This window comes from Natator depressus, chromosome 8 (assembly GCF_965152275.1).
Source record: "Natator depressus isolate rNatDep1 chromosome 8, rNatDep2.hap1, whole genome shotgun sequence".
Classification (NCBI taxonomy): domain Eukaryota; kingdom Metazoa; phylum Chordata; order Testudines; family Cheloniidae; genus Natator; species Natator depressus.
The window spans coordinates 52,930,606-52,944,507 of NC_134241.1; the positions used below are offsets into that span (position 1 = coordinate 52,930,606).

Below are 13,902 nucleotides of genomic sequence, written 5' to 3' on the forward strand. Positions count from 1 at the left end.
GAATTTTCGGTGAATTGAAAAGGTCCCGTTTTGGGTTTGTTCTAGAGTAGGGATTTTAATCTGCATCTCCCACAACCCAGGGAGTGCCTTAATCAGTGGGCGAAAGGTTATAATGGAGGGGTGGTAGCATGACCACCTCCTCTTCCTATGGCCATTTTGTGACCAAAATTATTTGTGTCAAAATTTGTGAATAGTTTAAGGTCAACTGAAACTGCATTTTTCATCGAATAAATGAATAAACGTTTGTCTAAAAACATAGCCCGGCTCTACTTATTAAACATCTTTGTTGGCCTTTAAGAGAGCTTACCTCTTGGAGGAGGCAGCAGGACAGTGGATTGGAAGTCATTTATCTTTCCGATTGGCTGACATAGTGTTGTGTAGCTGACTCTTTCCACTGCTGTCAAATCATATCTGCTCATTCACAAGGTGCAGGAAGCCATGGTGGAGCTCCCAGTCTCCACTGCACATTAGTACGGTTCTAATCAACGCGAATGGCAATGCAGCAGCATCTCCTGACTAATCATGTGTTATCTCATGTTGCTGTCATGTGGTGGAACTGTTCCACTTCACTACATGGCTTTCTCCTGTAATGGATGCTGCCTTTCACCTTCGAAACAAATTCAAAATGCTCTTGACAAACTGGAGAAAGGGTCTGAAATAAACAGGATGAAATTCAAACAGGACAAATGAAAAATACTCAGTTTAGGAAAGAATAATCAGTTGCACAAATACAAAATGGGAAATGGCTGCCTAGGAAGGAGTACTGAGGGCTATGGTGGATCACAAACTAAATATGAGTTAGCAGTGTAACACAGTTGCAAAAAAAGCGAATATCATTCTGGTTTGTATTAGCAGGAGTGTGGTAAACAAGACACAGGAAGTAATTCTTCCGCTCTACTCAGCACTAATAAGGCCTCAGCTGTAGTATTATATCCAGTTCTGGGCACCACATTTCAGGCAAGATGTGGACAAATTAGAGAAAGCCCAGAGGAGAGCAACAAATAAATGATTAAAGGTCTAGAAAACATGACCTATGAGGGAAGCTTGAAAAAATTTGGTTTGTTTAGTCTGGAGAAGGGAAGACTGAGGGGGGACATGGTAACAGTCTTCAAGTACATAGAAAGTTGTTATAAAGAGATGGTTAAAAATAGTTCTACTTATCCACGGAGGCCAGGACAAGAAGCAATGGGCTTAAATTGCAGCAAGAGAGATTTATGTTGGACATTAGGGAAAACTTCCTAACTGTTATGGTGGTTAAGCACTGGAATAAATTGCCTAGGCAGGCTGTGGAATCTCCATCATTGGAGGTTTTTAAGAACAGTTCAGAAAACACCTGTCAGGGATGGTCTAGATAATACTGAGTCCTGCCTCAGTGCAGGGGACTGGGCTAGATGGCCTGTCAAGGTCCCTTCCACTCCTACACTTCTCTGATTCTGACAGGTTCTCTGTCTCTTTCTTCCTCACTGCCCTTCCTCCTCTCTCTGGCTGGGAGCGCCAGACATGAGGTCTGTGGGAGCTCTGAGCTTTCTTTCTTTCATTCCCTGGCATATCAGACACTTGGAGACAATTTACTAAACCATTTGTTTTTCTGCAGAAGAAGTAATGCTGGCTGAAGAGAATAAAAATGCTGGGACCTCAGCCTTGGAAGGTAAGGAAAACAATAAGCTAGCCCAAGTAGCTGCATTCCCTTTTCTGCCTCCAGCCGCAACCTCCAGTTTAGCTCACTAGAGCAATGGGAACCAGATACGTGTTTGTCGGGGGTGCTGGGACCCAAACTACTGTTTCTGCTGGTTAACCGGAGGCTATCATGTTAGAGCAATGGGGCTCAACAGCAGCCTCTCCTGGTTAGGGAGGGTGCAACACGCCAGAGAGCATGGAGCCAATCTGCAGCCTCTCTCGGTACAGAGCGCCGGACTTGCTTGAGTGCTGGGAACTGGATGGCAGCCCCATTCAGTTACTGAGACCCCTGTTACCAGGTTAGCTGGGTACCAAGGAACAGCCTGGGTAGGAGACAGTCGAACAGTCTGTGCTCAGCATTTAGATGCAGTGGTAACTAGAGCTCCCCTCGTCTTCATTTCTAGTGCTCAGGAGAGCAACCATCAAAAGGAACCGGACAGAAGCCGTGAATCGTGACTCAAGTGATGAACATTGCGTCGATATCTCCTCCGTGGGTGAGTGGAGACCGGTTTGCCAGCCAGTGCGAAAGACTCTGACTCGGAGCCCAGTGCTAAGGCAGTCCAGAGTCTCCTCCCTACAAGTCCTCTAATGATGTGGAGCATCTTCTAAAATCCTGTGGGGAGCAAAGCCAAAGTGGACATGGGCGAAGACCTTATGTTTCTGTCCGTTGTTAGCACAGGGAATGGATATTCCCTGTTTCTGCTGCATTACAGAGCTAGTATAGGAGCTGGCAGGTTAAGCCCATCCTGCCATAGTGGAGCCCTTGAGTGAGGAAATAATTCCTCCCATCCCCTGGTCAGAAGGGAGTTTGACCTGGTCAGGTCCTCTGCTGAGCAAAACCACTGTGTTCCATTGTTCTCTCCTGGCCTCTCTCTCTCAGGTACCCCTCTCGCTCGTGGCAGCATCAGGAGCGCTAAAGTGGATGGCGCCTCCTATTTCCGGCACAAGGAGCGGCTTCTGCGCATCTCCGTTCGCCATATGGTGAAATCCCAAGTGTTTTATTGGACCGTCTTGAGCGTGGTGGCTCTCAACACTGCCTGTGTGGCCATTGTCCATCACAACCAGCCTCCGTGGCTCACCCACCTCCTCTGTGAGTTCCAGGTCCCCCTCTTTGTCTGGGTGTGTTACAGTGACACAGGCTGTACAGAACACCAGTCCCCCTGACCCCGGGTCAGCCATCTGTGCAAGCAAGGCATGTGGGTGCTTGGAGCCCCAGGACTATCAGCATATGGCATGGTTTGCCGCCTTTCCAGGAGGACTGGAGTGGGCAGCAACTCACAGCCTGTTACAGGAAGATCTTTAGCTGTTGGCTGATTCTCTTGTCACCCCAGTGTCAATCAGGAGTGAACTCCATTGAGATCAATGGAGTCAGACTGGCACGAACCTGGAGGGAGATCAGAATCACGCTTGCCATCCAGAATATTGTACACAGCCCATTTCTACTGATGCCTGAGGTCTTGCTCATTATCACTGAAATCCTTTTCAGTTCTGCTTCCCTCCCAGCAGATAAACAAGAATGAGTTTGACTGGACCCATGTCATTCAAATCCAATACAGATTTCAAGGGAAGTGACTCTTTTTTGTATGAGTGTGAAGTGGGGACATAACAGTAAGTTTACCCTGCTATAGTAATGTAATGAACAAAGACTAATTAACACCCTCTGAGACAGGTCGGAGTGGAATCCTTTGTCCCAGCACAGAAATGCAGCCATCCTTGAGTTGTTTAACAGAGAACTATGGCACAACACAAGAGATCTGGGCACAAATGAGAAGTGTATTGTGGCCAACTGAATCCAACGAGGATTGTGGGGAGACAGAATATAATTCCCAATTAGAGTTTGTCCAGGGCACCAGAGTTAAAAAAATTGCCATATATCTGACGGCCATGAACTGACAGCCATGAATAATCAGAACCTCAGTTTTACATTTTGTCCTACAGACAGCAACATAGTGCTCCGGGGGCATTGTTTCAGTACTCACAGGGTAGGAATAGTGACACCTACTGAATGTATACCACTCCTGCTACACCTTGAAAGACTCCCATTCAAATACGGATTCAGCTCAAGTCTCTGAAGCTGTCTGCTGAGATGTCAGCACAAGACGGCGTGGTATGGCAGCTGGTTCTAATGAGAGCTACCTTTTGGACAATATAGAAAACTGACTTGGCCACTCATGTTCCTGAAAGATCCTGTGACACTTTTCACAAGCGTACAGCTGATAACTGCATGTCTTGGCTAGATTCCAGCTGTGGAGTAATTCCATCAGGGCTACGAAAGTTCCCCTGCAGTTTAATTTAGAGAAGTTCTTCTTTTCTGCCCCTAAAACTGTTGTGTAGTGTTTGTTGTGTGCTGTTAAACCACAGCTGTGTTCCACTGCAGAAGTGAGTGCACTTAAGTGAGTAAACCCATTCTTCTGTGACACTCTCCCTGATAACATACGCCCTTTGAAAACTTAGTTTGGGGGTGCAGTTATCTATGATTCATGAAGGCAAGCAGCTTGATTCACACAACCTTCCTAGATCTCCAGAGAGAACCAACCAATTCCACATTCCTTCCCTACAGAGTCAGCGAAAAGGACTTTGATCCCCCTGTCTGGTTGTCCTATCTCCTAGAATGTGCTGAGTTTGATTAGTGAGGTCTGTTTGGGGACTCTGCTTGTCTTTGCACAAGGTCGCAGAAACTCTAGTATCAGCATAACACATTGGTAAAGTCTGTCATGTCCCCCTCTAGTGGCTGGGCCACTAGAGCTTAGTAACCTACAGCTGCAACCAGCTAATGGAGTTATTCCTTTAGATCAAGTGGTAGAGGTTTGTCCTGGAGTGCTGAAGGTTTGTCTGCTGACACCCCATGCAGGGGTCACTGTATCAGCTCTTTACACTGTATTCTAAGCACAGATAAGGAGAAGCAGATGTGTAGCTAATGCACCTGAATTTCCCCGTTTCAGACTATGCAGAGTTCCTGTTCCTTGGGCTCTTCCTCCTGGAGATGTCCTTAAAGATGTATGGAATGGGGCCGCGCCTTTACTTTCATTCCTCTTTCAACTGCTTTGACTGTGGGGTAAGCAGCACATGAAACTAGGGCAAATGCTGTAGGACAGCAGAACAGTCTGCAGGTCTTGGGGCGGGGCGTTTACAACGTAACTTAAAGAGGGAAGGGGAATGGGACAGTCCTTCCAGAGGGCTGTGGGGAGGGGGTGTGCCTTGTAGAAGGGATAGGAAGGCAAGCAACATAGTCTGTTACAGCAGTACTGAGATCCAAACTACTAGCTTCTGATTACATAGGGCTGGGCATCAAAGGGAGTTGCACACCTGAGGGGGACTTCCTGTGATTACTATGGTCCTTGACACTTTAGGCCCATGTTATATACACAGGCTCTATTCTCATGTGTGTTTCTGATCCCCCAGGTCACAGTGGGAAGCATCTTTGAAGTGGTCTGGGCTGTCTTCAGACCAGGCACCTCTTTCGGGATCAGCGTCTTACGAGCCCTCCGTCTTCTGAGAATATTTAAAATAACAAAGTAAGTAAAGAGGACCATGCATCCCTGCCTATTGGCTCCCTACCCCTCGGCCCACCTGGCCCTTTCACTATCCCCTTCTGGCTCCTCGCTCTCATCTGGCTGCCATCACAGATCCAGAGTCCCCTTGTCCTGCACAGTCCTACTCCTAGTGCTACAGTATCATCTGCATTTTCCAGGTATTGGGCATCCTTGAGGAATTTGGTGGTCTCCCTGATGAGTTCCATGAAGTCGATAATCAGCTTGCTCTTCCTCCTTTTCCTCTTCATTGTTGTCTTCGCCCTGTTGGGAATGCAGCTGTTTGGAGGCAGGTAAGTGCATGAAAGGCCAGGGAAGATTGGAGCCCTTTTATTTTCAGTGAATAATATCATCTCCCACCCTTTCAAGGAAGACACTGACCCACCAACTCGCACCAGATAACCAGTAACGTTCCTTTTTCTGAAGGGCCTTAGATCAGGCTAGTTCAGGACAAAATGGGCATGATGTCTGTTCAGATTCCTGCACAAGTGCTCCGGGGTCCTTACCTGTCTCATGATAAAGGTGAAATGGGGACAAAGAAGAAGGGAAAGTCGAGGGAAGTGGTGAATGGATGGGGTAGGCTGTTATAGGAGCAGCAGACCTCAGAGGACAGAAAACAGTGATGTGGTGCCACCTCTGTATTCCAGCATTTCCCTTTGGTTCATTTTCAGATTTAATTTCATGGATGGGACTCCTTCTGCAAACTTTGACACCTTCCCTGCAGCCATCATGACAGTGTTTCAGGTAGGGGCCTGGTGAAAACGAGGCAGCTGGATTTTTCTACCATACAGTCAATACCTCCGCCTATCTGATTCTTATCCATGACCCGGGGTGGTTCATATTCTGAAGTTCTCTTTAGAACCAAAAAATCTAGAAGCTGGATAAATGCAAAGTAATGCACATTGGAAAGCATAATCCCAACTATACATATAAAATGATGGGGTCTAAATTATCTGTTACCACTCAAGAAAGAGATCTTGGAGTCATTGTGGATAGTTCTCTGAAAACATCCACTCAATGTGCAGTGGCAGGCAAAAAAGCAAACAGAATGCTGGGAATAATTAAGAAAGAGATATATAATAGGACAGAAATTATCATGTTGCCTCTATATAAATTCATGGTATGCCCACATCTTTAATACTGTGTGCAGATGTGGTCGCCCCATCCCAAAAAAGATATATTGGAATTGGAAAAGGTTCAGAAAAGGACCACAAAAATGATTAGGGGTATGAAACGGCTTCCATATGAGGAGAAATTAGTAAGACTGGGCTTTTTCAGCTTCGAAAAGAGACAGCTAAGGGGAGATACGACTGAGGTCTATAAAATCATGACTGGTGTAGAGAAAGTAGATAAGGAAGTGTTGTTTACTACTTCTCATAACACAAGAACTAGGAGTCACCAAATGAAATTAATAGGCAGCAGGTTTAAAACAAATAAAAGGAAGTATTTCTTCACACAACACAAAGTCAACCTGTGGAACTCCTTGCCAGAGGATGTTGTGAAGGCCAAGACCATAGTAGGGTTCAAAAAAGAACTAGATAAATTCATGGAGGATAGGTCCATCAATGGCTATTAGCCAGGATGGGCAGGAATGGGGTCAGAGGGTGCCCCATTTTGCCCCTCTCAGCTCCCACACTGGCATTGCTTGGGTCTGTTAGGTGCAGGGAGTGTCCCATTCTCCCCAGTGTAGCCTTTTCCCCTCACACGTCTTTTGCCTCTGTTTGCCAGAAGCTGGGAATAAGCAACAGGGGATCGATCACTTGATTACTTGTTCTGTTCATTCCCTCTGGGGCACCTGGCATCGGCCACTGTTGGAAGACAGGATACTGGGCTAGATGGACCTTTGGTCTGACCCAGTAGGGCCATTCTTATGTTCTTAATCTTAAGGCTTGGTTCTCCATGCAGCTACATGGGGGCTTATGCCAGTGTATCTCCATTGCCTTCAGTGAGTTACGCTGGCATAAAGGAGTGAAGATCCACACCCCTAAATTAAATGAAAGCTGGAGTTCTACTCCCACATGCTGTAGATTCCAAAAATCTCTGGAAGACACCTAACTCCTCACCACAGAGCGGATCTCTGCTCCCCCATGTAATCCAGCTGTGGGGCAGCATCGTCCGTGAGACAGGATCTCCATCCTTGGACCACCTCCTGCACACATTTGCATACAGAAAACTGGTGGGCTATATGTAAAATAATAGCGTGGGTGATAGTGCCGCCTGTTTGTTTGTTCAGATCCTGACGGGCGAGGACTGGAACGAGGTGATGTACAACGGGATTCGCTCCCAGGGCGGAGTTCGCTCAGGCATGTGGTCCTCCATCTACTTCATCATCCTCACCTTGTTTGGAAACTGTATCCTCTTGGTTGCTACGTTTTAGAGAGAGCACCCTCTGTCCTGTCTCTCTGTGAGAGGATAACTCCTCCCATTGCTCATCAGCGACTCAGTGCTCTGTTCATATCAAGGGAGTGGGTGTCCCCAAGTTCCTTTCTGCATCTCACATGGCAGGGGTAAGAGCCTTGTCCTACAGTTATCCCACCACAAATGCCAGGATGGGAGCCTGGTCCCACAATCATCCCCCTCAGACATGAAGGAAAAAGTGTGTCCCTGACACTCCGCGCTCCTGTCTCCTGCTGAGGGACCATGCTATAGGCTGGCCGGGGGACCCCTTCCCTCCCACCCTGGTTCAAATCCAGCCTCTTTCTGCTTCTGAAAAGTAGAGGTTTATCCCTGAAGTGAAGTAGGGCCCCTCAACTGCCTGGTCCCTTCAGTGGTGCTGGTTTCCTCTCTCTGAAGCCGGCACATTCCTCTGTGTCAAGGGAGTGGGGTCCTGTTTGTTCCCTCATTGGTCACTGTAGAAGCTCAGGCCATTATCACATGATGTGTCGACTCTTAACGCCCCCAGACACCCTGCTGAATGTGTTCTTGGCCATCGCTGTGGACAACCTAGCCAATGCTCAGGAGCTGACAAAGGTAAGGGATGCGAATGCTCTCTCCCCTCCCCCCCACACCTTACTACAGAATGAGCCTTGTTCAGACTGTCCATATGGACCCCACACAGGGTCCATGCCATATGGCCCAGGAATCCACTTCTGAGTCCTTGTCATGGTCACCTGGGAAGCCCATTCCCTATTTTTTTCCTTCTTTGATTTTAAATTTGTGAGTAAACTTAGTGCTTATGGAAGAGGAGGGCTAGTAACGCTGCACTGAGTCTGGCCTCTGTCCGCTTCTCAGTGCTAACCTTGCCCCACGCCTGCTGTTCTAGCCCGGTTCCCCCTCAGAGTTCTGTCAATGCATCTCTGTCATGCACTGCTCTTCCAGCCTTGGGCCTCTTCTGGGCAGTAGTTTTGAAGAGTGTGATGGCTATGACCACCAAACCTCACTTCCATTTGGAACCTCAGCAGGATTTGAACCTGTGTTTCTGTTGGTGAAGGGCAAGAGTATCTAGAGCCTGCATCACGAGCTCCTGCCTTGAGAAAGATGGCATGGCGTGGTGGGCTGAGGTTGGAGATGAAAGCCTGATTTCTAATCCTGGTTCTACCACTGATTTAGGGCTTGTCTACGTGGGGAAAATTGACCGGAATAGCTATTCCACAATAGCTATTGCACTTCAGATTTCCACCCTACCTTACTCTGAAGTAACTTTCAAGTGTAGACAAGCCCTTACCACTGGGCAAGTCACTTAGGCCCTGATTCAGGAAAGCACGTGCTAAAGTCCATCCCTGTTCCAGAAAGCACTCACACACATGGACTCATAAACTTTAAGGCCAGAAGGGACCATCATGATCATCTAGTCTGACCTCCTCACATCACAGGCCACAGAACCTCACCCACTCACTCCTATAATAGACCCCTAGCCTTGAGCTGAGTTACTGAAGTCCTCAAACCCATGATTAAACTAAAGCGTGTGCTTAAGTGCTTTCCTGAATCAGGGCCGAAATCTCTCCACCTCAGTTTAGCCTATTTCCCACTCCCAAGGTGTGGTGTGAGGAGTCATTAGCTAAGATTTGTCCAGCATTCTGAAAATGGAAAGTGCAAACAATTTTAAAATCATCTCACCTATTACGTGTCTGACACTGGTGCAGTTATCATTAGTTAACAATTGCAGCTTGGGACGATGCCAGACTAGACTTCAGTGCCCTGCTGGGAAGTCTTTGGGCTCTGACACCATCTGGATTGCTGCGTGTAGGTAAAAACAGCCAAGATCATTGTTAGTCTTAGAATGGGTTGGTCCCCAAAGTGTAGAGGCTCCATGAGGCTCCATGCTGCCTATTTCCTCCGTGGTCTGTCTGTTCCTTATGCTCTCAGGGCTCAGCGAGTAGCCTCCAGCACCTGTGTAAATCGGATTTGCTTGAGGCGAGTGAAATGGAGCAGAATAATCCATTATGTTATCTAACTTTCCTCGGGGCGGGGACACGGACACAAATGTGTATCTTCCCACTGGGGAGCAGAGCCGAGAGGACTTCATTTCCTGGGTAGTGCAGATGGCACCTCAGAGGGACGGGGAGGGGTGACCATAGGGTGACTCACGCAGGGAGATTTATCACCTCCACTCTCTACTGTCACTGCCTCGCTAACTTCAGAGGGAGGAGACTGGTGCAGCTCTAATGCTTTCAGGACAGAGTATGTGGCCGAAGTGGGGAAGGAAGCACCTGAGATATTGAAATCTAGGCTTTCCCAGTCACCTCCGTTTCCTCACATCCTTGATTCTGGGCAGCATCAATGAAGGAAAGAGTGTGCTGGGTTTTTACTGGGGCTGAATGGACATAAGGCGACAAATGGCATTTCTTGCTGCAGTAACTCAGCCAAACTCATGAGGGTAATATGATCCCAGGTAGGGTCAAGAATGGACCCCGACCACCCTGTCAGACAGGCAGAGAAATATCTAAACGTCCATGCTGCCCAGTACAGAGACTGCAGCCTTGGATCAGACCAGCTTTGGCAGGGAGTCCAGGCCTGGCCCATGCCTAGGCATGGTTGGCTGCTGCTGCTGCTGGATTTCCTCTTTTAACTAGAATAGCTGCCCCCTGCCACTAGACCCCCCTATGCAGATACTGGCAGGGGCAGTAGCTGATTGGGCAAGACTCAGGGAAGGAGAAAGAAAGAGGGAATCAGAATTTGGGGTGAGATACAGGGGTCATATGGGGCATCTGCAGATACGGATAAGCACCTAAATATCTAGTAATTTATCCCAGCCCCAAACTTTTACAATCTCCTCATTAATCTTAGAGAAAATCTGCTAAAATTCACCGGGATACACAGAACTGCCCCAGGCTTATGCTGAGAATTGTCCCGGGAAATATTTGTTCAGACGTTAGTGCCAACATGTGCCCCCCCTGTGCACCACACCCCTGCATGCACCCCCTACATTGCATGTGCACACATGCACCCCCTTGCGCTCCCCCCTACACCCACCCCCACCCCCCAGCACTCGCATGCACCCCCCACACACTGTGCTCTTGTGAATACCCTCCCCCCCATTATGTGCTTGTGCACGTATATATCTCTATACACTTCGGGGGCAGGGTGAGCTTCCTTCTCCTCAGCTCCTCCCCACATACTCTGGGGGCGGAGTGGCACCAGTCTTCCCCACACACCTACTGAAGCAGGTGGTCTCCCAATTTCATCCTCATGCACACCCCTCTGCCCCGCCCATTGTCCCACTTGCTTGGTTTGGGGTCAGAGGGTGCCCCATTCTGCCCCTCTCAGCTCCCACACTGGCAGTGCTCGGGTCTGTGAGGTGCAGGGAGTGTCCCATTCTCTTCAGTGTAGTCTTTTCCCCTCACATGTCTTTTGGGGAGAAGGAAGTACCATATACTCCCCCTCTTCCCTGCAGCAGTATCGAAGGTATCCTGGGTTCTGGTCTTTACATTCTGGTCATAATAAGTCAGGAGCACTATGGGATTTTTTGTCTACTTCCTGATAAACATCATATATTAGCAACTGCCAGAGTCAGAATGCCAGCTTGGGTAGGTCCTGCTATGGCAAATACTATGTGATGGGGCACTACGCTGGAGCCTAACCTGCTGAGAAAACCCTTGAAAAGATTGGGCATAACGAGGAAACCATGTCAGTTTTGACTGGGCTTTGTGAAAATAAAAACCACACTGGGCAATTCAGAAGGCTCATCTCAACTCTGGTGGCTTCATTCCGAGCCTTTTCTTACTGGCTGCACCAGGCCTGGTTTGCAGCATCTTGCATCCAGCATAACCACGCAAATCCCCTGCAACATCTGGATGGATGTAAGCTCCCTGGTGCTCCCTGGTAACAGACATTTTTGTTTGACATTTAGGATGAGCAGGAGGAAGAGGAGGCTTTTAACCAAAAGCACGCCCTGCAGAAAGCCAAGGAAGTCAGCCCGATGTCTGCTCCAAACATGCCCGCGATTGAGTGAGTCACCCTCCGCATGCACCGTGTCAGCAACCACCTCCACCTGTCCCTAAGCTCTTCATGGTGATAGCCACTCATGCCGTGAAAGAGAGAGGGGACTATGCAAGGGGTAGCACCAATGTGAGGCATGTACATATGCATGCACACGTAGGGTACAGGTAACACAAAGGTGTTGCTCTCGTGCAGGGCAAGGGCACCGTTCATTGATGGTGTTGAAGCAACACAATTGGATCAGACCAATAGAAAGGGGCCAGGTCTGCTGTTAATTATGGGGGATCTTGGCAGTTTCAAGGTGGTAGCTACATCAACAGACAGCGCTGGTTACTGATTGCGCTTGCTGTCCTAAACATCCCAAACTCCAGTCTTTATATAGAAGCAATACAGAAGGTTTTCATCTCTGCATGTGCTAAGAGTGGGAAGTCAGAGACCTGCGCCCTCTGCAAGAGGTCTGCACTGAGTCCTCTGATAAAGGAGAAGACCCCACAGTCATCCCTGGAGGAGGAGGAGGAAGGAGCCCTGTTGGCTCCTCTGTAAGAGGAGCGCCCACTAACAGTTCCATTGTGGCAGGGGTTGGGGGGCAACCATCAGTGACTCCATTATGGGGGCAAAAAAGGGGATCTAATGAGTGAGCCTCTGGATTAGAGCTGGTCAGAACAACACCGACAGAACCATTTCCCATCAGAAAAAGCAGTTCCATAGAAATCTAAACGCTTTGGGAAATTGTGTCAATTTTGCTGAGATTTTGTTTCAGGGGGGGAAAAAAAGCAAAAAGGTTCTGCCAGTGTCGAAACATCCCATTATGTCACTTTGGGGACAGAACATTTCCATTTTTCGTTTTGAAATGATTTTGAGTTTCAAACGTTTGTACTTGGTATTCTAAAATGAAGTCAAAATGGAATGTTTTGATTTTTTTCAAGACAAATATTTTGATCCTAAAGGAAATCTTTATGAAATTTTCCTTCCGTGGAGGATTTTGAAGTTTTCATGTTTCATTCCGATTCTAATCAAAACCAAATGCTGAAATCCTTTGCAAAACAAAGTTGTCATCCTCTGGTCAGCTCCACTGTGAAGGTTCAGGGAAGCTCCTGACTTCATCTGTTTCTCCAGATAGCATCCAAACTGTCTGAACTTCTTGGGTCTGCAACACTGGGCTGAGGTTGTCACGAGAACAGGCTGCTTTGCTGGATTTCTGGCATGTCCTACTTCTAGTTGGGCCAGAGATGCTGTAAGACCTGCCCATTCCCTGGGAAAGGAACTGCCTATGTGACGCTTCTGTGGAAGTGGAAGAGGCTATATTGGGGGATGGTTTTGGGGAGAGACCTCTTAGTCTGACTGCTGCGATGGGCTCTCCAGAGCCATGCTGGCTGTCAGTGTGTGGGAAGCTGGCTGCTGGATCTACAGAGTGAGTGATGGATTTTAAGAAATGAAGGGATTTAGAATGTAGCAGAAGACTAGAGAATGGATGGATGTAGGCAAATTGGGAGGAAGTGGTGATAGGTGGAATAAGTTTGATACTCAAAGGCTGTGTCTACACTAGACTTTTCCATCAAAGGTTACCAAGCATTGCCAGTACAGTGTACTCCACTAGCGTGAACGATGGTCGGGGAACTCGAATTTGGCCAGAGCTCTACACAGCTGCTTGTGCCTTGTCTACTCTAGCACTTCCATGGTTGCTAGTGCAGGAGTACCAGTGGTAGGAACAGTGGGAATTAAAGTAGAGTGTACAAAAAGGTGAAGAGGAGAAGACCTAATGCTAAAATGATGTGGGGAAGAAGAGTGAAATTATGGAAGTACGTGTATCTGTGTGCAGGCATGTGTGTACAAGGGTGGATTTGTACGTATGTGGGTGCCTGTCATATGCATGGGTTGTGTATATGGTGACTGGGTGACTACCATGAAGGTAGGTTTGAATGAATGGGATGTGGATGCCTACCATATGGACAGGTTTGCATGAGTGTCTACTGTGTGGATGAGTTCGCATGTACAGTGCACAGGTGCCTTCCATGCAGATGGATTTGTGTGTGTGGTGCGTAGGTTCCTACCACATGGGTAGGTTTGTGTGTAAGGTGCATCATGTCAGTGCCTAATGTGCAGATGGGTTTGGGTGTGCGGTGTGGTATGTCAGTGCCTAATGTGCAGATGGGTTTGGGTGTGTGGTGTGGTATGTCAGTGCCTAATGTGCAGATGGGTTTGCAGGTTTGGCACATGGGCATGTTTATGCTTTTGCCACTGAATGTAGGAATGGTCATGTTAGCGTGTACTTTTTACGTCTGCATTTGTTCTGGCATATAACTGCATACATATGCAT

The 13,902-nt window shown here is 47.9% G+C and overlaps 1 protein-coding gene across 3 annotated transcripts in view; it reads left to right on the top strand.

Annotated features, from left to right (window-relative positions):
• The window catches only part of CACNA1E (calcium voltage-gated channel subunit alpha1 E), a 318,744-nt gene that overhangs the window by 226,508 nt on the left and 78,334 nt on the right, over positions 1-13,902 (top strand). For all 3 annotated transcript variants that reach the window (XM_074961064.1, XM_074961066.1, XM_074961065.1), the window contains exons 11-20: positions 1,595-1,648; positions 2,082-2,171; positions 2,558-2,767; positions 4,620-4,732; positions 5,080-5,192; positions 5,369-5,500; positions 5,879-5,951; positions 7,441-7,558; positions 8,110-8,177; positions 11,497-11,594. In XM_074961064.1, coding sequence (XP_074817165.1) covers positions 1,595-1,648; positions 2,082-2,171; positions 2,558-2,767; positions 4,620-4,732; positions 5,080-5,192; positions 5,369-5,500; positions 5,879-5,951; positions 7,441-7,558; positions 8,110-8,177; positions 11,497-11,594 — 1,069 coding nt within the window. The remainder of the gene's footprint in view (positions 1-1,594; positions 1,649-2,081; positions 2,172-2,557; positions 2,768-4,619; positions 4,733-5,079; positions 5,193-5,368; positions 5,501-5,878; positions 5,952-7,440; positions 7,559-8,109; positions 8,178-11,496; positions 11,595-13,902) is intronic.